Source organism: Cervus canadensis, chromosome 5 (assembly GCF_019320065.1).
Source record: "Cervus canadensis isolate Bull #8, Minnesota chromosome 5, ASM1932006v1, whole genome shotgun sequence".
In the NCBI taxonomy this organism is placed as follows: Eukaryota; Metazoa; Chordata; class Mammalia; order Artiodactyla; family Cervidae; genus Cervus; species Cervus canadensis.
Genome location: NC_057390.1, coordinates 97,273,107 through 97,300,630, shown reverse-complemented (window position 1 = coordinate 97,300,630; position 27,524 = coordinate 97,273,107). Strand labels below are relative to the sequence as shown.

Below are 27,524 nucleotides of genomic sequence, written 5' to 3'. Positions count from 1 at the left end.
AAAAGTTAGAACTTTCTGAAACTGAGCCTTCCTGCTGTCTTCCCGGAGGCAGGCAGTGTCAGAGGAAACTCAGTGGGATGACGGAGCCCTCCTCTGTCTGCGTCATCCAGGACACTAACCCCAGTCACGTGTGGTAGTAGAGAGCTTGAAGTGTGGCTGGTGTGACTGAGGAAGTGAACTTCTAATTAACTGAAATTCAAATAGCTGCAGAACGCTACTGACAGCAGACAGAATTGCATGACAGCTAATTCACCCACATGGCTTGAGTAACTGGCAAAATGGTAGAAGTTCTTTCTTAGAGGTGGTGCTGAGTGTTGTTTTGTAGCAGGGTGTTTTATCGTTCTGTATTTCATCTTATTTTTTCTTTCTGCTTTGTCTAATAAGTAATGGATTCTTGGGAATCTGTTCACGAGATTCTTATTGTTTGTTCCTAAGCACATGAGTGTTTTTTGGGGATGTAATTTTCTTGCTTCTCTTTGTTTGAAGGAAAATCGGCATTGGTATCACCTGATTCAAGATGCACAGAAGCGTGGAGCCATTATTAAGACTTGCGACAAGAACTACAGACACGATGCGATGAAGATCCTGAAGCTCAAACCATTGCTTCAAAGGAGCCTTACTCACCCTCCTACTGTTGCTCCAGAGGCATCCAGACCCCAGGGTGGCCTACCCAGCAGCAAGCAAGATGGTGAACTCAGCAAGACATCTTTTGCTTCTTCCCTGTACCACTCACCTTCTGATTCCAAAGAAGCCACAGTCACTGATGCTGCAAAGGATCCTGAAAGGCCACCCAATCAGGACCGGCTTCGGGACCCGAGACTGCTGCGGAGGATGGGCTTGGCCTTTGATGCCCAAGGAATAAACCTCAGGGAGCCGCAGCCCTTGAGCCCCCAGCATTCCGGAGCAGTGCCTCCTTCGGGAGCACCAGGCTGCCCTGGGAGTCCCCAGGAGCCGTGCACCATCGGGCAGCAGGGAGTTACCCTGAACAACCACACACCTCACATGCAGTGCGACTCTCCAGCTGCTAGTACTGACACTTCCACAAGCAAAAAGAAGTGTGACCAGGAAGAGGGGGTGCTCGGCCACAGGAGAGAGACCAGGGCCTTGAGTGAAGGGGATCAGGAGTGGTGGGCGAGCTCCCACACAAAGAGGAACTCAGACTGGGACGAGAGGGGCCTGGAGGAGGACAGCAGCTTGAAGAAGAGACGGGTTTTATAGTACAGCCGAACAACAGAGGCTGTCAGCCACAACCATTGCTGCAGACCTCTGATGACCAGCTAACAGGCTTGTCCATATAAGACTGTTTTTTTCCTTAAAGGAGTTTGTTGCTGTTGGAAAACAAAATGTATCATAACAAGTGGGCCTCTTGGTCCTTTTTGTCAGTTGCAGAAGCTTTCAGAGGACATTTGTGTATCAGTAATTATGTCTTTGAAGTAGGAGGCTTGCAGTGTTGATCTCTTGTTCTTGTAGAAAAGGAGGTCAGCCTGGAGAGGAGGTTGTAGAAGTTGGAATGTATATTTGTATAGCAAATAACAAAATCCTTTTAAAATTTAATCTGGTAGATAGCTTTTCTTTCCCCTGCTTAAAATGTTAATCATTTTCAACAGAACAAACCTTATATTTAAAAAAAAAAAAGTGTGAGGAGGGCAGGTCCTTTAAACCATTGTTATGGCAAAATAGATGTTTAACAGCCCAGGTAGTCTGGCAAGGAGCTGAGTTTAGTGCTGGTGGGTCAGAGGTCTCTAGTTCTGATTTTTAAAAGCAAGTAGAGTCTTCTAGGGGAAACTTGGGAAGCAGAAAGTTATGTTAGTTAGGTTTCACTGATGACCTTTGAAGACCAGGCACCCTGACACAGGATAGTGCATTTCTGTGATGACTTCATCTTCTAGTCGTGAGCACATAGTTCTCTAACTAAATTCTCATTCTTCTTGAATTAGGAGAATATGAAATGAAAGTATAGTTCTTGACGTGTCATTCAGGTGCCCCCAGCATATTACAAGTTTTCTGCAACTCGTGGGTGAGGAATCCAGCAGTTGCCAAGTGCAAGATCGCAAGATCAGTGCCGAGGTGGCTTGTGTGAAAGCATGCATTTCTTGGGTTGAGCCCAGAAAACGGGGTGTTCAGCATCTTCCCAAGGGGTTCCTGGGGACTTGAGACAATATTTTAGACAGGAAAGAGACATCCTTTAAGAAGAGCAGGCTGGAAGAGCAGTGCAGATACCTGGGAGTGCAGAACCAAGGAGGGAGTTGACAGATTTCCTGTCGTCTCTGGAGACCATTGTAACTGATGCAGATGCAGCGCTGTTCTGGGGCATCTGATTAGAGGGCGTGTGCTTCTGCGAAAGGAAGTGGCTGTGGTGGGTGGAGACCTGGAGAGTTGGACATGGGCAGGGCTGCCTGATTTCAAAACCTGGCTTTCCCTGCACACACACGGTGGTGCTGAAGTCTCACAGACGTGAGCGTGTGTTAACAGCCAACCAGCATTTGAAGCCCTGGTTGGTCGTGTAGCGGTGCAGCAACCCTGCTAATCGGGGGTAGAGAGCGCATCCCTGAGTGTGAACGCGCACCCTCTGAAGTGTTTTTGCTCTTCTGCTTTTTAAGCAGAAAGGGCTTTGTGTTCGTCAGAAATTGTACTGAAGCGGATTATTAAGAGCTTTAAAAGAGTGTTTGGTTGCCATAGGTTTAAACACTCTACTTCTGTTCCCCTTGTCCCTCCCACTGGTGTCTAGACCTCTGCTGATGGGCGTGGATACTCTCTGTCACCTGGGGAGCATGCACTCTGTCCCCAGAGTCAGCCCCTGCTCCCCCGTCACGGAGGCGAGCCGAGCCCTACTTGGGGCCAGGGCTTTGTAAGCTTCCTGCCTGGCCTTTGGCAAGAAAGCTCATTGTTAGTGTGTTTATTTTCCTCCTGTCTTGGTAGAATGCTTGATTTAGCAGACAGTTGTAGTGGTCACGGTTTAGAGAGTCTAGAAGGTGTTGTTAGCTTATAGAAGAGGTGTGACGGACACAGCTGGGCCAGGAGCTTTCCCTGCTCACACAACATGAATTTAAGGTAGGGTTTGTTGCCTGTTCTCGCACGTCATGTCCACCTTTTGGTTGACCTAGTCTGGGAATGCAAGAAGTAGCACATCAGAAAATCTAATGAGCACGTGTGTCCCGACAGCCTCTCCCAGCAGGAATGGTCATACCAGACGTTGCATTGGAAACGCACTGTGGTTCCAGTTGGTGTACTTACGTATTTGCACAAAGCACTTCGTGTGTCCTGTGTGGCCTTTGTTGATGTAGCTGTCACAGCAGTGTTGTTCGTGGGCAGTTAATCTGCAGGTGAAAAATAACAGCTGTTAGTTTTGTCCTTGCCATGGCTTTATAGGAAAGTGCCCTGTCTTCTTTCAGTCTTAATTCTTTCAACATGAAAATATTCTACTTAAAATCTTGTTTTGTTTCTTTGTATATGATTTGCCTTCAAATTACTGTGCACGGTTTATTTAGTTCTGTTTTCATGTATTATCAGGAGCAAATTTGATAAGTACTTGTGAATAACCTCCTGTAAATGAGTTTTATAACAAAATTGTACTAAACTGTTTTCTAAAGTCAGTTGTACAGATTTATAGTTTTCTTTGCTGTAGTTTTCTTTCTATGCTCTGAATTCCTAGCCAGGATTTGGCAAACAGTAGCCCTGTTGTCTCTGTTAAGACCTGAATATTAAGAGAAAATGGCAGAATTAAAAGCAGAAACAAGAAAACTGACGCGGGTTAGGAGTTATTGAATGAGGATTCAAGGAACTTCCCAGATAATCCGTTTAGTCTGCCATTGGATTGATGTTTTCATCTAGTCTGCACCCACAGTGCTCCTAGCTTCTCATCTCTTCTTGGAATCTTACCCATAAGGTAGTGAGTGAGGTGCATGTGGCCAACTGTGGTGTCAGTTACATGTTGAGATTTGGTCCAGAAACACACGCTCACCTCCAGGCTGAGCTTGGGAGAGTGGAGCAGATGAGCAGGGACCCACAGAAGGAGCTGCGGGAGCCCCAGTGGCGGGGCTGGAGGCAGATGGCCAGGCCGGGGGTAGGCACTGGTGGTTACAAAGGAGAGCACGTTCTCCAAAAGCGGTGGCTTCAGGGAGCACAGTTGGACATGCTGAGTTCCACCGGGATGTGGGCCCCGCCAGCCTCGCTGGGCCTCCCACTCATCCGGGATGGAGGCACCCACCACCCGTGAGAGTGAAGGGACGACCTCGGGGGGAGTCGTGGGGTGAGGTGAACTTGCCAGGAGACCTGATGAGAGGCATGCGCTCCGTGATGGCCATTCTATCCATGCGGTTGGTTCCTGCAGCAGCTGCCATAGGGATTTTTTAAAAAATCTTTCCTGACCAATACACACGCCATCATCACCACCTCCTGGGTTTCACCATTTATTGTTTGAGGAATAAATAAAAAAGGAAACTAAAATTTAGCTTCAGCTTAAGTAGAATTTACAGTTTTGTGTAGTACCATGAAGGCAGTTTCTGTACACAAAGGATCCCTCGGCAACTCTTAAAGGCCCCGAGTTATTGTCACCCTGTCCACTGGACAGGAGATGATTGCTGAGTCAAACTGCGTAAACGGTGTCCACAGGTGGATGGTGCCATGACCCACGGGAGCTGTCTCTGTGTTCCCTTCCTCCAGCTGGGGCCAGCTCTGCTTGTGGATGCTGTAGCCTTTGTTCTCAAGCAATGTTGCAAATCTAATTGTTGGTACTTTTCAGCCTGGGAGGTGCACCTGGGAGTCACCCAGAGAACTTTAAAAATTCCCTCTCCTGGGCTGTCCCCTAGAATTGCTAATTTCTTGGGTCTGGGAGAAAGTACTTGCTTCCTTTTTTTTTAAAAAAAAAAACCTTAAAAGTTGAACTCACTCCAAGGTGATTGCACTGAGCGGCAGGCCTTGAGGCCTGGCTCCTCGGGTCAGGAGGAAAGAGGGACAGCCCTGGGACCCATCGGGGTCCAGTCTGCCTTCTTCAGTACCTCGTCCCCTACAGGGGCTCTGGAGGGGGTGCGGCCCACCCCCAGAAGCCATCTGGGCAGGCATCCTTTTGTTGAGATTCCCAAGGGCACCGCAATGGGACTGGGGAAGGAGAGCCGGGAACAGCTGAGTCAAGGGCTGGGGGTCCTGATGCCGTAGAGAGGAGGAGTTAGAAGGCTGCCTGTGGAGCCTCAGAAGAGCCGAGCGAGCCTGCGTCAGGTGTGAGCGGGAGTGCCCAGCAAGCTGGCCGCGGGGGGGACTGAGCAGGCAGTAGGTGGTCACGGGAAACGAGGCAGGGGTCTGCCTTAGCTCTGCCGTTGGCTGTGGGCCGCTCCCGAGGACCTGCTGTGGGCTTAAGTTCTCTGCCTGAAAATGATGATCAGGGTGTTAGTTCCTTTTCACTAATAAGTTCTAAAGTTCCCCAAACCCTGACGTGTCCCAGAGAAGAAGAGGCTAAAAGAGCACAGTGCGGACTTCCCTGGTGGTCCAGCAGCCAAGGGGTCTCCTGATTCTGAGCTGCTGCAGCTCCACATTCAGAGACCCCCACTGCCCCTGTCTCAGACACTGACCCAGAATCACCCCGACACAGCTGGGCAGGGAGCCCACCGATGGCACCCGCCTTTGCCCACATCTTGGTGGAGAATGTCCTCAAAGATTCTACTTAGGTTTATAGTTCCTTGGGTTTCATGACAACATTGTTGTTCAGTCACTCAGTCGTGTCCGACTCTCTGTGACCCCATGGACTGCAGCCCGCCAGGCTTCCCTGTCCTGCACCATCTCCCAGAGCTTGCCCAAACTCATGTCCATTGAGTCGGTGATGCCATCAACCATCTCGTCCTCTGTCATCCCCTTCTCAATAGATGATTAAAGCAACAAATGAACCTAAACCTGACTTTCTTAGGTCCCCTATGCAGACTGCATTGTCGACCCCTGCACTGTAACAGAGTTCTGCTCTGGGGGAATCTCACCCTCTGGGGGAAGCAGCAAGAGAAAAGAGATTTCAAAAATAACAGCAGGGGCTCCCCACACACGTCACTCCTCAGGCCCCCAGGACATCTTATCCGAGCTCCTCGGGGCGGAGGGATGGGTTTTCTCTGAGGTTGGGGCCTCTCTCCTGGTCCTCCAGAAAACGACAAAGTATTGCCAGCACTTGCTTTACCACACGCCCCTGGTATCTGTGAGTAACTGAAAGAGTTGACTCTGATCTTTTTTATAGGCTACTGCCATAAAAAGGCATTTTTATAAGCTGCTCTTACAAATTAAATCTGTTTAGTTTTTTTTTAATTAAATTTTTTTAAAGAAAGAATTGAGAAATTTTATTCAAGGCAAATTTGAGGATAACCACCCAGGAAGAGCATCTCAGAAAGCTCTGAGAACTGTTGCCTGATTTTCTTTTTAAACCTTCAAATGCTACCTCTTTTAACAGTATTTAAACCAATCTAGTAAATCTAATCAAACGCTGAGTCTAAAGTTCTTTTAAAAAGCGCGTTTAATACACTTTTCTATTTAATCCTAAACTGAGCGATTCAGTAGGTTTCAACTTGAAATAACTAATCTGATGAAAATGCCAAACTTTCTTAAATGTTAAAAACCCTTGAGCCATCAAATACACTCTAAGTAACAAACATAATTTGAAACAAAGCATTAGCAATATGGTTTCAATTTACTACATTATCTTGTTTAATTTTCAGCTTTCCCAAAGTCAGAACGCAGCCAAGATGGGATGGTTTTTATCTTCCTGAATGACTTCACTTTGGCATCCCAAGCAAGTTGGGCTACAAAGCAGCTAAAGTTGTGACCTGGGGATAGTGTATGTCCACAGTGATTGTCAGACCACTGATTGGCACAGACCTGGCTCTCAAAACTCTTGTGAAATAAATTGTACACATCAGAGCATATATGAGGCCAATGCAAAATGGAAGACAAAATCAACATCTCTGTACCGCCCCGTCACAGGAAGCAGGACACGGCTGACACCTGGGAAAGTCACTCCATGCTTCTTCCAGACATCCTCCCGCCTCCCCTTCCACCTAGTTGTAAACATCATCCCGAATTCTGTAGTTTGCGTAAAGTTTTGTCATTATCAGTTCAGTCGCTCAGTCGTGTCCGACTCTGCGACCCCATGGACTGCAGCACACCGGCCTCCCTGTCCATCACCAACTCCCAAAGCTTACTCAAACTCATGTCCATTGAGTCGGTGATGCCATCCAGCCATCTCATCCTCTGTCATCCCCTTCTCCTCCTGCTTTCAATCTTTCAAATGAGTCAGTTCTTCCCATCAGGTGGCCAAAGTATTGGAGTTCAGCTTCAGCATCAGTCCTTCCAGTGAATATTCAGGATTGATTTCCTTTAGGATGGACTGGTTGGATCTCCTTGCAGTCCAAGGGGCTCTCAAGAGTCTTCTCCAACACCACAGTTGAGAGGCATCAATTCTTCTGTGCTCAGCTTTCTTTCTAGTCCAACTCTCACATCCATACATGACCACTGGAAAAACCATAGTCTTGACTAGACAGACCTTTGTTGGCAAAGGAATGTCTCTGCTTTTTAATATGCTGTCTAGGTTGGTCATAACTTTTCTTCAAAGGAGCAAGCGTCTTTTAATTTCATGGCTGCAATCACCATCTGCAGTGATATTGGAGCCCAAAAAAATAGTCTGTCACTGTTTCTCCATCTGTTTGCAATGAAGTGATGGGACAGGATCTTAGTTTTCTGAATATTGAGCTTTAAGCCAACTTTTTCACTCTCCTCTTTCATTTTCATCAAGAGGCTCTTGAGTTCTTCACTTTCTGCCATAAGGGTGGTGTCATCTGCATTTCTGAGGTTATTGATATTTCTCCTGGCAATCTTGATTCCAGCTTGTGCTTCATCCAGCCCAGTGTTTCTCATGATGTACTCTGCATATAAGTTAAATAATCAGGGTGAAAATATACAGCCTTGACATACTCCTTTCCCTATTTGGAACCAGTCTGTTGTTCCATGTCCAGTTCTGTTGCTTCCTGACCTGCAGACAGATTTCTCAAGAGGCAGGTCAGGCAGTCTGGTATTCCCATCACTTGAAGAGTATTCCACAGTTTGTGGTGATCCACACAGTCAAAGGCTTTGGCATAGTCAATAAAGTAGAAATAGATGTTTTTCTGGAACTCTCGTTCTTTTTTGATATTCCAAAGGATGTTGGCAATTTGATCTCTGGTTCCTCAGCCTTTTATAACACCAGCTTGGGCATCTGGAAGTTCATGTGGTTCACGTACTGTTGAAGCCTGGCTTGGAGAATTTTGAGCATTACTTTGCTAGCATGTATGAGATGAGTGCAATTGTGTGATAGTTTGAACTTTCTTTGTCATTACCTTTCTTTGGGATTGGAAGGAAAACTGAGCTTTTCCAGTCCTGTGGCCACTGCTGAGTTTTCCAAATTTGCTGACATATTGAGTGCAGCACTTTCATAGCATCCTCTTTTAGGATTTGAAATAGCTCAACTGGAATTCCTTCACCTCCACTAGCTTTGTTTGTAGTGATGCTTCATAAGGCCCACTTGGCTTCACATTCCAGGATGTCTGGCTCTAGGTGAGCGATCACACCATTATCGTGATTATCTGGGTCATGAAGATCTTTTTTGTACAGTTCTTCTGTGTATTGTTGCCACATCTTCTTAATATCTTCTGCTTCTGCTTCTGTTAGGTCCATACCATTTCTGTCCTTTGTTGAGCCCATCTTTGTATGAAATGTTCCTTTGGTATCCAATTTTCTTGAAGAGATCTCTAGTCTTTCCCATTCTATTGTTTTCCTTTATTTCTTTGCATTGATCACTGAGGAAAATTTTTTTATCTCTCCTTGCTATTCTTTGGGACTCTGCATTCAAATGGGCATATCTTTCCTTCTCTCCTTTGCTTTTTGCTTCTCTTCTTTTCACAGCTATTTGTTAGGCCTCTTCAGCCATTTTGCTATATTGCATTTCTTGTCCTTGGGGATGATCCCTGTCTCCTGTACAATGTCACGAACCTCCATCCATAGTTCATCAGGTGCTCTGTCTATCAGATCTAATCTCACTTTCACTGTATTCACTGTATAATCATAAATAGATCACAGATCTATTTCTCACTTTCACTGTATAATCATAAGGGATTTGGTTTAGGTCATGGTCTAGTGGTTTTCCCTATTACTTCAATTCAATTCTGGATTTGGCAATAAGGAGTTCATGATCTGAGCCACAGTCAGCTCCTGGTCTTGTTTTTGCTGACTGTATGGAGCTTCTCCATCTTTGGCTGCAAAGAATATATCATCTGATTTTGATATTGACAATCTGGTGATGTCCATGTGTAGAGTCTTGTGTTGTTGGAAGAGGATGTTTGCTATGACCAGTGCGTTCTCTTGGCAAAACTCTATTAGCCTTTGCCCTGCTTCATTTTGTACTCCAAAGCCAAATTTGCCTGTTACTCCAGGTATCTCTTGACTTCCTACTTTTGCATTGCAGTCCCCTATAATGAAAAGGACATCTTTTTCGGGTGTTAGTTCTAGAAGGTCTTGTAGGTCTTCATAGAACCGTTCACCTTCGGCTTCTTTAGCATTACTGGTCGGGGCATAGACTTGGATTACTGTGATATTGAATGGTTTGCCTTGGAAACGAGCAGAGATAATGCTGTCATTTTTGAGACTGCACCAAGTACTGCATTTCGGACTCTTTGGTTGACTATGAGGGCTACTCCATGTCTTCTAAGGGATTCTTGCCCACAGTAGTAGATATAATGGTTATCTGAGTTAAATTCACCCATTCCTGTCTATTTTAGTTCGCTGATTCCTAAAATGTCAATGTTCACTCTTACCATCTCCTGTTTGACCATTTCCAATTTATCTTGATTCATGGACCTAACATTCCAGGTTCCTAAGCAATGTTGTTCTTTACAGCATCAGACTTTACCTCCGTCACCAGTCACATCCTCAGCTGGGTGTTGTTTTTGCTTTGGCTCCGTCTCTTCATTCTTTCTGGAGTTATTTCTCCACTGATCTCCGGTAGCATATTGGGCACCTACCAACCTGAGGAGTTCATCTTTCAGTGTCCTATATTTTTGCCTTTTCATCCTGTTCATGGGGTTTTCAAGGCAAGAATACTGAAGTGGTTTGCCATTGGCTTCTCTAGTGGACCACGTTTTGTCAGAACTCTCCACCATGACCCCTCCGTCTTGGGTGGCCCTACAAGGCATGGCTCATAGTTTCATTGAGTTAGATAGGGCTGTGGTCCATGTAATCAGTTTGATTAGTTTTCTTTGATTGTGGTTTTCAGTCTGTCTGCTCTCTGATGAAGGATAAGAGGCTTATGGAAGCATCTTGATGGGAGAGACTGACTGAGGGGGAGACTGTGTCTTGTTCTGATGGGCGGGGCCATGCTCAGTAAATCTTTAATCCAATTTTCTGTTGATGGGTGAAGTTGTGTTCCCTCCCTGTTATTTACCTGGGGCCAAACTATGGTGGAAGTAATGAAGATAACGGCGACCTCCTTCAAAAGGTCTCGTGCACACACTGCCACACTCCCTGCCCCAGACTCTGCAGCAGGCCACCGCCGACCCACGCCCGCCAGAGACTCCTGGACACTCCCGGGCAAGTCTGGCTCAGTCTCTTTTGGGGTCACTGCTCCTTTCTCCTGGGTCCTGGTGCACACAAGTTTCTGTTTGTGCCCTCCAAGAGTCTGTTTCCCAGACCCTTGTAAGTTCCGGCAGCTCTGTGATGGGGTTAATGGCGACCTCCTCCAAGAGGGCTTATGCCACACCCAGATCTGCTGCACCCAGAGCCCCTGCCCCTGCGGCAGGCCACTGCTGACCCAGACCTCCTCAGGAGACACTCAAACGCAGTTCTGTCTCAGTCTCTGTGGGGTCTCTGGGTCCTCGTGGGCACAGGGTTTGTTTGGGCCCTCTGAGTGTCTCTGGCGGTATGGTGTTTGATTCTAAATGTGACTTTGCCTCTCCTGCCGTCTTGGCTGGGGCTTCTCCTTTGCCCTTGGACGTGGGGTATCTCCTCAAAGTCGCTCCAGTGCCACGCAGCTGCTGCTCCAGCGCATGTACCCCCAAATTATATTTACTTAATTTTGTACTTGATGTGATATATACAATGGATATCCCGTGACTTGAGTTTTCTCCCCCTCGTCCTTACGTTTCTGAGATAGCTATAGCGGTTGTCTACTCTTTTGGGCTGGAGGATAGTATTCTGTTTTAGGAACATGCCAGAGTCTGTCCATCCCACTCTGATGCACACACAGAGGAGCTTTCCCGGGCAGGACCCAGACCTGTGTCACACGGGGACACAGGACTGGAAGGCCCTCCAGGACGCCTGGCCCTGGGTGCTTCTGGCTTGAGGCTGTGACATCAGGGCTCCAAACAACAGCATGGTCAGGTGCCCCCATTCCCAGCAACTGAGTGGTGAGGACAGCCTGCCAGTGGGGCCTGGCTGGAGTCCTGCCCTTGGCCTGCACCCAAATCCCCTTATCCCACCAGTGACCCCCTGATCACAGGAGGCAGCCTGTGTGGGTTCCATTCTTTGCAACTGAAATGCCTTGACTAGAATACCCCTTACCTAGCAGTCTACCCTCAGGTAGTTACGGGGTCTAGAGACCAACCCGTCCTAGCATCGTTGTAACTCCTTGACTTGGCCTTACAGCTAACATGAGGGGTTGGTTAATGACAGCACTTCTTTAGGGCAGAAGGACAGACTCCGATAGAAATAGATCCTGGCAGAAGGAGGATGTCTGCGATCTCACGAGAAGGGGAGGGTTACAGTTTGGCTCTAGGTGTGTGTATATATGTGACGCTGCACCCCCGTGGCAGGCTTTGGGGGCAGGGGGAAAGAGGGAAGAGATGGATAACAACAGCGCATACTGGTCACTTATTTGGGCCGGCACTGCGCTTCTGTGACCCTCATGAGAGCCCTATGATATAGGTGCTAGGTTTTGTTGTCGTTCGTTCAGTTTGGTTTCCGCCCTGTGGTGCAGCTGGTGGGATCTTAGTTCCCCAACCAGGGGTTGAACCCACACCCTCATCAGAGAAAGCCCAAAGCTCAAGCCCTTGGATGACCAGGTGCTGTTTTTCACATCCCCATTTCACAGATAAGGAGACTGAGGCAGAGAGGGATTGAGTGACTTGTCCAAGTTTATCCAGGTAGTAGAGGACAGCTTTGAACCCACGTCGTGGGACTTGAGAGCCCATCAGTGCCATCCCTTCCGCCTTTGGAAACACGCCCCTCCCTGCCCCCTGCCCTCCACTCAAGGAAGGAAGCGTGGGCCCTACGTCAACCATGAAGTGTACAGTGCAGGACAGTCCCCGTCACCTTGGATATCAGCTGCAGGCCCAGCTCTGGGATCTTCTGGGACTTCGGGCCCCATTTTCAGCGGCTCCTGGCCAGGTCCCCAGGGCCACCTGCAACATCAGCAAAGGAGGCGTCCTCCGACTGGAAGTTGTCAGCAGCGTGGCTATGCAGATGCACCCACCTGGCCTCCAGCCTTGGCCCAACCTGGCAAGACCACAAGGTTCCTCTGTGTCTTGGGGAGCACAGCCTGGGAGACCCTGCCATGTGTGTGTGGGGGGGACCCATGGGTGGGCCAGTGGGTGGGGAAGAGGGCCATTGGCAGGGGCAAAAAGTAACAGGGTGGGATTTTGCATATCCTTTTTTAAAAAATAATTTATTTGACTGAGCCAGGTCTTAGTTGCAGCATTCAAGATCTTTAGTTGAAGCATGTGGGATCTAGTTCCCTGAGTAGGGATTGAACCCTGGGCCCCCTGCATTGGGAGCTCAGAGTCTTAAACCACTGGACTGCCAGGGAAGTCCCATGTGGGTCCTGTGATCTTTCAAATCATCTTTTCAACTTAAATTGCCCAGTCGACTTTTGATGCTGTGCCCAAGATCTCCGACCAAGACACTTGTGGAGCCTCAGTGTTCTCAGCTGTAAAATGGCTCTAATTCCCAGAGTCCTCTTCTCAGCTTCATCTCACGGGTCCGCCTCAGCCTCAGAACAGGGCTTAGCACGGTCTTAACAAATGCTGGGCAAACTGCGTGGGGGCGGGGGAGTGTTTTATGGAAAGGAACTGGACATGTACATCAGAAGATATTAACAGTTATTAGTTTTGGACGGAAGATTGCGGGTGATTTTAATTTAAAAATTCTTATTATCTAGCATTTCTGTTTTTTCCAACTTCCCTGAAGTTGTGATTTGTATTTTATAAAAAAAACAAAAACAAGTCAAGCTTCTCCTCCCTGGGTTTTTACCCTTTGCTCATCTGGCCTGAGATGTGCAGGGCTCCCTTAGCGACTGGGGGAGACTGGCCTCGCTGGAGGTGCCATGCTGGGGCAGGGGTGCAGGCATGGGGGAGCCCCCTCTCAGCCCTGCCTGCCCAGGCCTGCGGGGAGATGCCCACAACTGCTCCCCAGGTGCCCATAAATGCCTCATAACTGTAAAAGTGCCGACGCAGCAGGCCTGCTTATTTAGAGGGGGCACGTGGGGGCAGCGGGCAAGGCATTTCCCCTGACAGCAAGGCCGTTTGGGTGACACCTGGCTCCCCAGGGCGCCTCGCTCTGCCCTGGAGCTGTTGCAGGGGCGGAGGAGGGGGTTGGGCCAGAGCTGCAGACCCTGCGGGGTGGACACTCCCCGCCCTGGGCTTCACACTCTCGCCATCCTGAATCACTTCCTGCCCCTGCTTCTTAGCAAACGTGACTTCAGGCAAGTTACCTCCCAAATCAGAGCCTTCACTTCCCTCTCTGTTAACTGGGTAGACCAGTCCTTCCGCCTAGAACATTCTCCACCCGCGACAGTTTCATCCCCGATTTGCAATGCCAGGAGGCACTTTTGGTTGTCACCACGTGGGAGGGAAAGCGACTGTCACCTGGAGACTCAAGGCCAAGGATGCTGTTAAACATCCTACCCGCACAGCACAGCTGCGGCCACCCCCCCGCCCCACCCGGAGCCGGCACTGCCGCCAATGTCGGTGGCGCTGTGGCTGAGGGTCCTGTCCTCGGGTGAAGTTCGTGACGGTGCAGCCTAAGGACGCACGGGCTGGGCCCTCGGACCGTGCTCTCACCATCCACGTTGTGGAGGCGGAGCCTTCTCCTCTTGACCGCTCAGAACCAGACGTCCACACAAGAGGTCTGGGACCAAGAAGCACCTCTAAAGAGGCGGGCTGTGACTCCGGGCTCTGCTCACCTTGTTTTCTCCTTCTCCCCGCAGCCTGGAAGGTGTCAGAGTTTTCCAAATGGCTGCTGGCAACTTTCCATCCAGCCTCCGGCCGGGGTCAGGGCCTGGGCCGCGTCCTGGGGGACCAGGGCTGCCGCTCTAATTTACCACGTGCTCCACCTCCCTGGCCCTGGCTTGTGTAGATACTGGTCCCAGGGGAGCTGCCACAGCGCCACTGGCCCTGCTGAGAGGGGTCAGGGCAGGCAGAGCTCTGCCCACCTCCTCCCCGACCCCTCAGGACCATTCCTGGGGAACGCCCGGGGTGACACCAAGGTGTGTGTGTGAGTGTGTGTGTGTGTTTACAGTAGAAGCTGCAGATGCCTGGCCCAGAGTCCGTCTATGGGAACCACCCCTGCAATGCTGTGATGCCTGATACAACTCACAGCTGCCCACCTTCTGTACTGGGGCCCCCAACTCTAGCATGAAGCCCATGACATGAGCTTGCCCCTTGCTTCAAGATGGGGTTTCTGCTCAGACTCTCGGTGCGTACCCTCAGGCATCCTCACTGGGCCTCCGCACCCCCATACGAATCCTCTCATCTCTCTTCTGAACAGCACCCCCTCCATGAATCCACGCTCCGAACCTGTGTCTCAAGCTCTGCTTCTGTCAAGGGACCCAAGACTCTGTGTGTGTATTTAGGGGTGATGATTGTGGTTCCTTCCTATGTTAACATTATGAGGAGGAGGAGGAAGACAAGCCACTGCTTACAAATTGCAGCCGGCAGCTGGTGTTTACCTAGAGGCGGATTTGCTCAGCCTGCTCCCCCTTCCCCTTCATCCTCCCCAAGCCCGCACCCCCACCCCCTGCTCATCTGAAGGTGGAGGACAGTCCCGTCCTGGAAAGAGGGTCTTGAGACAGTGAGGCCCTGAACTCCTGGGCCTAAAGCCGCTGTGACCTGTTGTCTTCCTCGTGGGCAGTGTTGCAACTTGGGGGCTGTGGCTGGGAGCGTTTTAGTGTCTCTGCCTCTGGACTCAGGAACCCAGATGCTGAGTGGGAAAGGCCAATAACTTAGGAACCAGTAAGTCCGCCTGTGACAGAAAACCCGAAGACCAGTGTTTCTGATCACATCAAGGTTTATTTTTTTCTCACACATTTAAGTGCAGAGGCGAGCAACCAGGGCTGGTGTCACCCAGCTCTGCTAGGTCCTCAGAAAACCAACCTCCACCTTCTGGGCTCCACCCTCCTGAGCGGGTGGCTCCCCAAACCATGCTGACTGAACATCAAGGAGAGGGGGCCAGAGAGACGAGCAAGGGCCCCACACTTGGCCAACTGAGGCTTGGTGCGGAGGGAAGGCAAACAAGGGCTTCGAAGACTCTTTCCGGAGGCCCCGCCCATCACCCTTGCTTGTAGCCCATTGGCCAGAGCTGGGTCACGTGAGCACGCTCAGCCACAAGGTGCCCCAGGGATGTTTTCTTTTAGCCACTGAGCTAGTGAGCTTGTCACTAAGAAAGAAGGTGAGGATGGTAAGGGCGAGGGGGCGCGGGGGACCTGACAGAAGGCACTTTGGGGTTGGGAGCTGAGACAGATCGGGAGGCCAGAAGGGCCTGGTGTTTGGCCCTGAGAGGCCCTAAACACATTTTATATCCCTTGTGGCCGTGTTGTATCTCTTGTCATCTGCAAGGCCAAGTTTCGTTAGACTCCGTCTGAGCTTTGCTCTGGGGACTTGCGGGAGGAATGAACACAGTTTTATGTTAAACGTCCCAGCCTGGAAAGATGGGCTGCGGCCAGAGGGTGACTGCAGGTGCTGGGTGGGGGGCGGGGCGGTGGGGAGGCCGTAGGGACAGCAAGGAACCGGAACCTGATCCATGGGCTGGGAATCTAACGAGGCGGCTGAGAAGTAAGCAGGTGGCCAGGGGAAGTCAGACCTTCTTGAGAAACAGCAGGGAAGTCCAACTCCCAAGGACCAGAGAGAAACCAACAGGCACCTCAGAAGCACAGGGCTAAGCTGAGGGACCCCTTTCTTCCGAGCTTCCTTTCACAGTTCCCAGGCTGTCCCTGGTCCCCTTGGCCGTCCCGTTACTGATGCTCGGGAGGGAAAGAGGGAGATGAAAGGGGAGGATTGTGGGCTGTGGGTCTTTGTCATTCCGCCTCCCTCAGCCTGTGCCCATCTTGGAATCTGGCCACCAGGGGGCGCCGGAAGGCCGCGGCCCCAGCTGCAGACACTGGGCCTGAGGCTGAGGGTCCAGCGGGCCTGATACCCGCTCCGACACCGGTTTATAAATAGAATCATCGGAGTCCAGCCCCGTTCCGCGCTCTGCCAGTCCCTTCACTGGGACTTCTCAGCAAATCCCTGTCTACCATGTGCTTTTAAATTTGAAGACAGTTAAGGAAAAGTGCCAATACACTTTGGATTTTTTTTCTTTTTAGGGAAAGGAGGGAGACAACCTCCCAAGTTTGGGGAACATCGGTCACTGCAGGGCCAGGCCTGGCCACGTAGTGAGACAGCTCTGCTGGCCACGCCTGCCTGTCATTCACAGAGGGGCCTGGGGAAGGGACGGGCCTTGAAAGTGAAGTCGTTTCTTTAAGGCTTTTCTGTAGGTTCCCCTTTCACCTCCACACTTGCTGGGTAAAAAAAGAGCAGAAAGAACACAGGCCCTGGAGGCAGCAGTGAGCAGATTCTTTACTGTCAGATTATACACCATCAACCACCCACCATGGTGACCAACATCCCAGCCCAGTCCCTCCTTCATAGGGGCAGTTAATACAAACAAAAATAGTTCTCTACAAAAGGAAGTGTCCGGCCCTCCCAACCCTCTGTCTTAACTGCATTCCCCCAGATAGTGAACTCCTTGGTCACCAGACCTCTGGAAAGGCCTGGGGTCTGGTGGGTTGCAAAGGAAAACCAAGACTAGAACAGAGAATCGTCAGCGACTAGAGTTGTAGGCAACTGGACTTTGGGTCCGCTGGCTGGTGGTGAGCCAGGGACAGGCGTTGGGGGTGTCTGCAACAGTCGTGTGTGTGGCAGGAGGCAGAATCTGAGGGTGTGGGATGATCAGCGTTTCCCCCCACCCTCTGTCTCACCGCCGGAAAAAAAAAAAAAAAAAAGGAAAGGGGCGGTGGGTAATATAAAAGAAAAACTAAGACCAAAATCGCAGGCCGCTGGGGCCAGGACCCCACAGCGTCCCCCGCTGCTGTGCAGGGGCGAGGGCAGGTGCGACTGCGGTGGGGTGGGGGACGGGGCGGGAGGACTCTGCTGAGTAGCACCTGGGAGCAGCTCAGGCCGCACCCTTCTCACCGCCAGGCCTCGGACGCCGGCCCCCGGGGCCCCCCGGCTCTCCGGGCGAGGGGCGCAGGGCGCGGCAGGGCGCGCGGACTGGCCCCCACCCTGCCCGGGGTGCCCTCCGCGGGGCTCAGCAGTCCAGGCGGGCGGCCAGCCCCAGCAGCAGCAGGCAGCCGAGCAGGGTGGCGGGGCGCGGGGCAGCCCCCGGCGCGCGGTCGCAGTCCAGGCCGCCCTCGTCGTCGCCGGGGTCGCAGCGGGGCTGCTCGCAGCGCGCGCCGGTGTAGCCACGCGGGCAGGCGCAGCGCTGGTTCTGCACGCAGGTGCCCCCGTTCTGGCACAGCAGCTGGTCGTCGTCGCACACGTTGGCTGCGGGGCGGAGGGGCGGTTAAGGCGGGCGGCGGTCTGGTCCACCCCGAACCCACCACCACCACCCGTGCTGGAGCTTCTGCGCCTGGGACGTGCGAATCCTGGGGGAGCGGCCGGGACCAGGCGGTGTTGGAGGCTCAGGGCGGACTTGGTGCGAGCGGTCCCTGCGGTCATGGTTTCAAGGGCCGAGCCCTGGCCCCTGCCTCCCTGCCCGCCCCGCCCCTGCCGCCGGGCACTGGCCTTGGTGGTTCTTCAGACGCACCTGCTCTCGCGCATCCAGTGCTTAGCAGGTGCCGGTCCAAGTACCTGGGGCGCCCTTCCACCCTCTTCACGTGGCTAACATCGGGTCTCCGCCAGCCCATCACTTCCTTGGACAGCCTCCCTTCCTCCCCGAAAGCCCTCCCGCCTCCTGCCAACTCCAACCAACTCCCAGTTCCACTTTTCCTTCCAACTCCCTTCCTGGTACCTACTCCACAGTCGCATCAGGCCCCGCCCACCACCCAGACCCCGCCTTTGACATCAGGCCCCGCCCACCTACTGGCCCGGCAGCATCAGGCCCCGCCCACCTTCGGCCCCCTGCAGCATCAGGCCCAACCCACCTACTGGCCCCGCCTCACAGCATCAGGCCCCACCCACCTACAGGCCCCGGCAGCATCAGGCCACCCCCCCAGCCACTGGCCCCGCCCGCAGCATCAGGCCCCACCCACCTACAGGCCCCGGCAGCATCAGGCCCCACCCACCTACTGGCCCGGCAGCATCAGGCTCCACCCACCTACTGGCCCCGCCCCTCAGCTTCAGGCCCCGCCCCTGGCCCCACAGCCCCGGGTCCTCCCACGGGCCGGCGCGCACTCACGGTAGCAGCCCTGGCGCCAGTAGTGCGTGGGGAGGCAGTCGTCGCACTTGGGCCCCGCCGCGCCCTCGCGGCACTCGCAGAAGCCGGTCTCGTTGCACCGGTCGTGCACGGAGCCGATCTGGTTGCAGTTACACTCTGGACCGACAGTCGCACGGCGAGTGATCAGGGTGACTTGTGGACGCTGTCCGCACGGACCCACCTCGCCAGACCCCGCCACCCTCCCCATCGGATCTCCGCATCTGCGGCTGGACGGTGGGGTGAGGGCTGCCTGGGGTGTCCAGATCGCGAGGGAAGACGGCAATTCCTCCCATCCAGGCAGCCCCTTCCCCTCTTTCTGGCCCTGGCGCTATGTGGCCTGGGCCAGCCCTTTCCGCTCTCTGGGACCGTCTCCCCCGCTTCTGTAACTGGGGCTGGCGCTGATCCAGCTCAGCTTCAAAGAGCGGTGACGGACAGGTGGGCGGGGCCTCACCGAGGCCACCTGACATCTGACCCGCGGGCTGTGTGACAGGCAGGTGTAGCGGGCATCCACAGCTCTCCTCCAGGGCCTCCGGCCTCACCCTGCCCCTTCCCAGTCTGTTTCCTGGGGCCTCTGCCCCCTAGGGGAGGCAAACGCCCCCACGCTGGGTGTCCTTGTCGCCTAGTGCTGGGCCGGGGGTGGAGGCAGACAGGCAAGGAAAAAGGAGGTGCTGGGGGCGGGGAGGACCGCCTCTAATCGGATCCAGAGGCCCCTCCCTGTCCCCCGCGACTGGCCAGTGTGACATGGGCTGCATGGTTCCCTTGGGATCACTTGAGAGTTGATGGAATTATCTGAAGGCCGCTGCCATAATTCAGACTGACAGCTGCAGCTTTGCACAGCCAGGGCCGGCCTGCTGGGCGGGGCATGGACAGTGCGGTTCCCAAGGGCGCTGGGCATCCCAGAGCTGAGAACTGGCCTCTACAGGAGACAGTGTTCCAGTCTAGTGGGTGCCGGTTGCAGGCCATGGGGCCCACTTTTGGGGTTGGCCTGCCCCTGCCTGGGCCCAGGCTTGTAGACTTATTTCCTTCTTTACTGCAAAAGCCAGGCCTGGCGCAGAGGGTAAAGAAAGCAGACCATTTGCTCACTGGGGGGTGGAGCGCTTATAAAGCACAAAAGAAAATTCATTTGAAGAAAAGCATCAGTTCCCCAAGAAGGGTTGAAAAACCCTTGATCTGATCCACCTCCCACTTTACTAACAGGGAAACAGGCCCAGAGAGGGGAAGAGAATTGCTGAAACGCACATAGCCTGGCTTGGGAAGATCCCCCTGGAGGAGGAAATGGCAACCCACTCCAGTATTCTTGCCTGGGAAATCCCGTGGACAGAGGAGCCTGGTGGGCTACAGTCCACAGGGTCGCAAGAGTCAAGCACAACTTAGGGACTAAACGACCACCACCACACAGCCAGGCAAGCCCTAGACCCTGTCTTTGGCTCGAACACGTGGTTCTGAAACTCCAGTGCCTGCGGGGAGAACCACATGGGGAGCTTATCAATAGAGCAGATTCTGGAGGCTTCTGCCTTTAGAGATACCCAGCCGGAGTGGGCCCTGGAATTGGAACTTTCCCGGATCAACACTGAATATTCACTGGCGGGACTGATGCTGAAGCCGAAGTGCCAGTTCTTTGGCCACCTGCTGTGAAGAGCCAACTCACTGGAAAAGGCCCTGACGCTTGCAAAGATTGAAGGCAGGAGGAGAAGGGGCTGACAGAGGATGAGATGGTTAGAGGGCATCGCCAACTCAATGGACATGAGTTTGAGCAAACTCCAGGGGTTAGTGAAGGACAGAGAGGCCTGGTGTGCTGCAGTCCGTGGGGTCGCAGAGTCGGACACGACTGAGCGCCTGAACAACAATGACCACCGCCAGGCTCCCCAGGGGGTTCCGACGCAGGGTCTCCAGCCTCCACTAACGCTGCCCTGGCGCCCCGCGCCCCCGCGCCCCCCGCACGCCCGCCGAGGGCTCACCGATGCACACGTTCTCGTCGTCCAGCTCCGCAGAGCCGTTCCGGTAGTAGCCCAGGCGGCAGTGCTGGCAGTGCTGGCCCCGCGTGTTGTGCTTGCAGCTGACGCAGGTCACCACGTTCAGGAAGTCGATGTAGCTGCAGCGGTTGGAGTGGCCGTAGCACTCGCAGTCTGCGCCGGCCGGGCGTGAGAAACACCCAGGGTCAGAGGGCAAACGGAGACGGGGCCTTCCTGCGCCCCTCCCCCATGCAGTCAGGGAAACTGAGGCAGGGGCGGGGAAGGTGCCCCGGGCCTCCAACACTCCTGTACCATTTGGGGAGAGATGGCCTTGCTGGCTTTGAACCCGAATGAGAACCAGCGTGGGCCCGGCCCACAAATTCCCACCTGGCCCCGTGGGCAGGGCCCAGGGACAGCACGCGCTAAAGCCCTGGCTGGGTACCAGGGTGAAGCGCTCTCCGGAGGGATGCTGGGGTGATTAGAAATGATCCATGCAGGGAGGATGGGTCATGCCACCAGCTGGTGAGCTCAGGGAGGGCGGTGCCTGGGTACATGGCGTTCACCACGCTATCCCAGTGATTCAGTGAAGGGTAGACGCATGCATGTACGCCAGAGGTGGAAAGGACCAGGAACTTCCTCCCCGTGCTGCTTTGGAAGACGCTTCGAAGGAAATAGCCACCTGCAGGACCCTTTCCCATTAGCCTGAGCTGTTCTGCTGATGTGCTTGGCAGCAGAGCGCCTGCTCTGGCATGACCCTGACAGCGAATGCTGCCTTAAGGCTTGTGCCCTGAGAGTCTCGCCTTGGCCTCCAAGGCCAGCCCTGGCCCAGCTTCTGACTCTCACTGGAGCCACCTGTGACCCCTAGAGGTGAGGCCCCCAGGGATTGGAGGTGGCTCCCACGGCATCATCGAGGGGGCAGAGTTTGGTGAGGAGGGTCACCTTCCCTGCCACAGATGGGGGCCGTCCCCTGGCGCCCCCTCCTGGGGTGCAGCACCCCCTTGAACAAGGAAGGGTGCGCTCTGTGGGAGAGCATCTGTGTCTCTCCAGGGGATCCACTCTTCCCTTTGTGACGGCAGGGGGAGGGCTGACCAGGTGTCAGGGCCAAGGACACGGGAGGCCTTGGAGAAAAGAACCTCTGAGCTGTGCCCAGGAGGAGTTGGGTGGCATTCCTGCCCCATGGCCTCCTGTTCCCGTCACGTCCCTCCAGGGACAGTGAGAAGGTGAGACAGCCTCCAGGTGTCCAAGGAGTGCTGTCGGTGACCCTGTGTCCCCAATCTTGCTTCTGCCAAGATGAGCCCCTGGGCCACATCTCCCAGGGGAGCCAGGACAGGCTATTTCTGGCAGCTGTTCTGCCTGCCCTGTGCCTGCCCACTGTGCCTCTGACTCATGCCTGCCCCTAGCTCCCTTGGGGAGGGAGGACTGGAGGGGAGACAGGCTCCATCTCACCTTGACCCAGCTACTCTGGGAGGGTTTTCTGAGCCGGACATCACTGGTCCTCGTCTGGCACTTTTTTTTTTTTCCAGTGGAGGTAGGGGGAGAAATGCTGGAGGAGGGCTGATCCACCCCAGGGCCTTCCTCTTACCTTCGAATTCTTCAACAGGCATCACTTGAGGAGATTTGGGCCTGAGCTGGAAAAGTTTGGAGGCCTTGGCAGGGGCGGGGGCGGGGGCAACAGCGGAGGTGCCCGCAGCTTGGAGAGATGAGAAAAAAGCTCTTTCATCAGCCATGGCCCAGCTGCCCAGGGCGGCTGTCTTTGCTCAGATAAAGCCCAGTAGAGGCTCCCAGGGTGCCCTGGGCGAGCTCTGGAGCAACTTTGTCACCTGCTCAGATGTGAGATGACACAGCACCACCAGTGGCATGCAGAACCCGGCGTGCCCCCTCGGAAACCACCTACCATCAATTTGGCTCCCACATTATTCTCTGATATCTCTCACGCTACGCTAAACATTTTGCTGAAGCTGGACGGTTTGTTGAGTGGTTGAAAACCACCACTTTGGACACCCTGAACTATTGCTCCTCTCCAGACTTCTGTGAGGGTCAAGTCCAGAGTGTAAACCTGGCATGCAAGATTTGGGCATCTCCCTTCCTTTCCCAGTGGTTCAGTGGTGAAGAACCTGCCTTCCAATCTAGGAAAAGCAAGAGATGCAGGTTCAATTCCTGGGTCGGGAAGATCCCCTGGAGGAGGAAATGGCAACCCATTCCAGTATTTTTGCCTGGAGAATCCCATGGACAGAGGAGCCTGGCGGGCTACAGTCCATGAAGTCACTCAGACATGACTGAAAGACTGAGCACTTCCTTTCTGAAGCAAGCTCCCTGCTCCAGGCAGAGTGACTCCTCTGCCTTCCACTGGCAGGAGCCATCTAGCCAGCAGCACAGACTGCCCAGAACCCCAGCCCTTTATTTGTGGGGGAGCATTCCACGGTCCCTTCGGCTTCTCCCTGGGAGGCCGTGGTGCCCCAGTCGGCCCAGGGCCAAGAAGTGATTGCTCCAGCCGGCTTCCCATCGCTGGGAGGACGACCCGGACTCAAGATTTCCAGGTTGCGGGGAACCGCAGACCCTCCCCAGTTGTGTCTACCTCCGGAACCACTCACCAGCAGGGGGCGCGCAAAGCCCTGCTCACCATTCACAGCTGGCGGGAGGGAACTGGAGGTGCGGGTGGGCTTGCCGCCCAAGCCAGGCATCAGGTCCTACCGTCCCGGGAACAGTGAGCGGGGACCAGGGACAGTGTCCCATCTTGGAGACTCAGGCAGACCCTGTGTGCTTCCTGGGTGTGTCCATTATAAGTGCAAACGAGCCCTCGAGCCCACACGAGTTTCTTTCCAATGCAATGGGAGAATGAGGCTCTGGGCTTGGTCTCAGCGCAACCCCCCAAGCCCTCCCCAGGTGCCGCTTGGTGAAGCCACCACTCCCTGGCATCCCACCGCCAAGCTTTTGCCGCAGCTGGTCCTGCCACCTGGAAGGCTACCTTCCCCCTTCCTCTAGAAGCAACTTCATGGACTGGAGCCCCACCAGGCTCCTCTGTCCACGGGGTTCTCCAGGCAAGAATACTGGAGTGGGTTGCCATACCCTCCTCCAGCGGATCTTCCAGACCCAGGAGCCAAGCCCCGGCAGGAAGCCCTCTCTGACTCTTGAGCCCCAGGGCATTACTGTTCTCAGGACAGGGTCTCCACTGGGCTTGGGAGCCCTTGGGGGTTGGGGTGCAGGACTGCAAGGGGTCGGGTATGATGAGGTCACGCTGGCTAAGTAGGTGGGGTTGGGGGTGCAGAGTAGAGCTCCAAGGCCCCTCCCCTCTGCCCTCGGGGGCCCCCTGCCACCCGGGGTTCCCACCCCATGGCCCTGATCCCTCCACTGCAGTCTCAGGAGCACCCACCCCGCCTCCCCCATACCTTCTGCACTGGAGGACACCTGGGGCCAAGGGGCGCTCGCCCAGAGCGGGGCAGCGGTGGACGGCCTGCTCCACTCTTGGGGGAGAGAAGAGGAGAAACCAAGTCACGCGAGGGGCTGGGCTGTCCCGGGGACCTCCTGAGGCATCACCCCTACAGGCGCCTTACAGAAGCAGCACTCTAAGAAGCGGCTCTGTCTACAGCAGCCAAATGAAACTGGGTTCAAATCTATAGGAGAGGCGGCATCTATGCTAAGGCAGCCTGTGAAGGGCACAGGGATGCCAGGTGGAACAGGGACCCCTGCCTGAGAATCTGCATACTTTAGACAGCCCTTTCTTTGGTGAGATCCCTCATCCTTGGAGCTCCCTCCCTGCGTGGCTTCCGTTCTGAATGAAGGCTGGAGTTAGATGGAGTCCTGTATCGGGATCTCTGGCCAATGGCGGTAAAGGGCGTGTGTGTGTTCTGGCCAAGACACCAAACATGCCCAGAGAGGGTCCTTGAAAGCTTCCAGTCCAAAACCCCAATCCAGTGACCGGAGCACCCTCCCTGAGCCCTAGATTGGGCCCATCTTACCCAGGGACCCCAATATGAGTTAGCCCCCAAGTGCCACACTGCCCTTCTCTGGGACTAACTGGACCCACAGTAGGCGATGCGGGCAGGGCTGGCAAGATGAGAAATTGAAGAATCACTCTGCGCCGAATTTCAAAGGACAAACCCAGAGGGACAAGAGGAGAAATCGGATATTTTCCGCTTCTTAAAGGGATTACGCATGATGCCAGTTGGTGGAGAAAGAGAAAGAAAATCTACCAGCTAAAAAGTGCGGGGGCTGTTCCAGCTGGGAGCCGGGAGCCTCTGGATGTGAAATTGACATTTATGGGATGTTCAATGAGAAGAGGCCTCGGGACTCAAATTGGCAAGGGCTTAATTAGGGCTGCGATAAACCCGCCCTGAAGGCATGATGCTTTGCAGGCTCGCTCCCGCCACCCCACTGCAGCCACGCTGGGGACAGGGTTAGTAGTCTTGAACAGCCTCTCTGCCGGCAGCCCCCGCCCTCAGGACAGCTTGACAGCAGGGAGAGACATGCGGGCCAACGGTCCACAGGCCCAGCTGGACTCGGGCCAAAGAGCCCGAAGCACCTGTTGGGAGGCACCTGGAGAGAATCAGGACCTTTCTGGCGGCCTGGGGGTGGGAAAGACTGGACTTTCCAGGGATGCGCTCAGGTGTGCCGGAAGAGCCTTCTCAGAGTGACTCGTGTTGCTTGCCAAGGCCAGATGGATGCCCGTCTGTTCCTTCAAAACTGGGGAGCCGTGCAAACTTGGCCTTAGAGGCAGCACCACCTCACAGCTCCCCAAGGTCTCAGGACGGTGGCTTTGGGCAGCTGAGCGGGCAGGAAGCGTCAGGAGTCGGTGAGCCCCAAGGTCAGGACCTGTCTTGTTCCCTTGAGCAACTACGTCTTTCTTTTGAAAACAGCTTTATTGAGGGATCATTTACATACCATAAAAGCCCAGCTGCTGCTTCCTAAGCGTTAATATCCTCACCTGGGGGAACTAGGAAAATCCCAGTCCCCATTTCTTGGGGCTGCGAACCAGGAATCCACTACAAGCTCCTGGCCCGGGAGGCACCCAGTCTCCACCCGCCACAGTGAATGTCATTATCAGTGGCAGGGGGTGGGGGGCATCACGGGGGCCCAGGCATGGGCTTCAGGTGCTAGAGAGGACTGATGACCCCTAAGCCATGGGCTGCTCCGGACTGGGCTTCCAGCCCAGCCCTGGGCTCAAGAGGCAAAGAGGACCCTGACCTTTCTGGATGTCCAACAGTCCAGGGAGAGAAGGGTGGGAGGGGTGCCTCCTTCTTCCATCAGAGTCCTGGGGACCCTCACGATTCATACCTCCCCTCATCCCGGCTCACCGGCCTGACTGACGCTCTCCTTAATTCCTAGCTTTGCAGTTGGCACCCTGTGTCCCGCGTCAGAAGCAGCTCCAAAGGTGGAGTCCGGGTTCCTCAATGTGCATGTGCGTGTGTGCATGTGTGTGTGTGCATGTGCGTGTGTGTGTCTGGCCTCCCACCAAGAGAGATCACCGCCTGCAGGCAGACATGGCACCCACCACGACTATTTTTGGTCCCGTCTGCCCATCACAGACTCAGCAAAAGAAAAAAAAACTGCGAAGTCTCAGGAAGCTGGCCCAACTTACGTCCGGAGCCTGGACTCCCAGTGACCCGTGTCCTCCACCCAAAGAGGTTCCTGGGCCAGGAGGCCAGCCTGAAACTCTCAGATCTCCCAGCGAGCCCCCTCCCCCGCCCCACCTGGGCAAATGCCTCCCGTGGAGAAGGGAGAGGGACAGAAAGAAAGGACTTGTGGTGTCCTCTGGTCCTGTGGAGGGGCTGGGCGCGGGCACTCGCCCGTGGCTGGGAGAGGGCTGAACCCTATCCCCCGCAATAAGCTGAGGCCAGAGAGTCGGGGGCACCTCCCCGCTGACGGAGGGGCTTCTGCCCACTCTAAATGCCACCCCACAGGGGTCCGTGAGCATCAGAGAGAGGAAGGGTCATGGCAGTGCCCGAGGAGTAAGGAGACCCCCACCTTGCCATCTCCTCACTGCAGAAGGGGTGGGACAGGGTGGGGGCGCACAGTGGGGGCACCCCACCCTGGACGGTGGAACCAGGGACCTTGACCACATCTCCCTGTTACCCTTGGGGGAGGGTGAGTCCTTTCAACTCCTGGCACTCCCAGAAGGCAGGATCTGGTGGGACTCCCCCAGGGAGACCAGAGGGCCACCCCAGCACCCAAGCCTCCCACACACCCCTGGCTTGGCCCTGCCCCGCACTCTGCGCCCCCAAAGGCCCAGCAGTCCACAGTCTAAAAGCCCAGCTCAGAGGTTGTGCAGCTCAAGGTGACAACCCCCTCCACCCTGCTGATCTGAGCAGTCTGTTTGCTCAGCTAACCCTGCCCTGTCCATCTCCTAGGGGTCAGCCGCCGGGAGAAGAGCCGGGGGGCTGGCATGGCTGTGGGGGCAGGGCCTGGGCTGGCTCCCTGGGCTCTCTGGGTGACGCTGAGCAGTGCCTGGGGAAGGGGGCACAGGAGGAAGAGGGCCCAGGGGCTTGCCGCAAGCTCTGGGCACCCCGGCTGGACCCCAGCGACAGGAGGTCCAGACAGCCTGGAGGCTTCCAGGCGCCATGCTCTCGCAACTGTGGATCTAGCATCCCCTACTCTAAAAGCCAAGCCCCTGCCCTCCCCAGAGCTGATACCCCCACATTGCAGAGAGGGGTAGGGACTCGGGGCAAGAAGTGGGGAAGGGCAGGGCAGCTGGGCACCCACCTGTGGGCTGTAGGGTGCTGGGGGCCCCGGGGGCCCAGGCAGTGGATGTTGGGGGGGTAGGAGTGGCGGGGTCCCCCCCAATGGCCACAGTGGCCACAGGGACTTTGGGGACAGGGTCTTTCCGGGACCTGCTGATGCCTGGTGAGAGATGAGAAAAGCGAGAGAGGGTACAGGTGGGGGTCAGTGGTGGGGGGCCAAGGCAGACGAACAGTTTACTAT

At 54.5% G+C, this 27,524-nt stretch overlaps 2 protein-coding genes across 12 annotated transcripts in view; one reads left to right on the top strand and one right to left on the bottom strand.

Annotated features, from left to right (window-relative positions):
- SETX (senataxin) overlaps window positions 1-3,741 on the top strand; it is an 80,900-nt gene extending 77,159 nt beyond the window's left edge. For 2 of the 3 annotated variants that reach the window (XM_043469925.1, XM_043469924.1), the window contains one exon: window positions 487-3,741. In XM_043469925.1, the coding sequence (XP_043325860.1) occupies window positions 487-1,218 (732 nt within the window). In that variant the 3' untranslated portion in view covers window positions 1,219-3,741. The remainder of the gene's footprint in view (window positions 1-486) is intronic. The other variant, XM_043469926.1, reaches the window with a different exon arrangement.
- Window positions 3,742-16,795: 13,054 nt separating this feature from the next.
- NTNG2 (netrin G2) overlaps window positions 16,796-27,524 on the bottom strand; it is a 73,322-nt gene continuing 62,593 nt past the window's right edge. For 6 of the 9 annotated variants that reach the window (XM_043469914.1, XM_043469917.1, XM_043469915.1 and 3 more), the window contains 6 exons: window positions 27,306-27,443; window positions 23,996-24,070; window positions 22,192-22,299; window positions 20,616-20,783; window positions 18,640-18,774; window positions 16,796-17,786 (listed from right to left, as the gene is read on the bottom strand). In XM_043469914.1, coding sequence (XP_043325849.1) covers window positions 17,551-17,786; window positions 18,640-18,774; window positions 20,616-20,783; window positions 22,192-22,299; window positions 23,996-24,070; window positions 27,306-27,443 — 860 coding nt within the window. In that variant the 3' untranslated portion in view covers window positions 16,796-17,550. The remainder of the gene's footprint in view (window positions 17,787-18,639; window positions 18,775-20,615; window positions 20,784-22,191; window positions 22,300-23,995; window positions 24,071-27,305; window positions 27,444-27,524) is intronic. The other 3 variants (XM_043469921.1, XM_043469922.1, XM_043469923.1) reach the window with 3 other exon arrangements.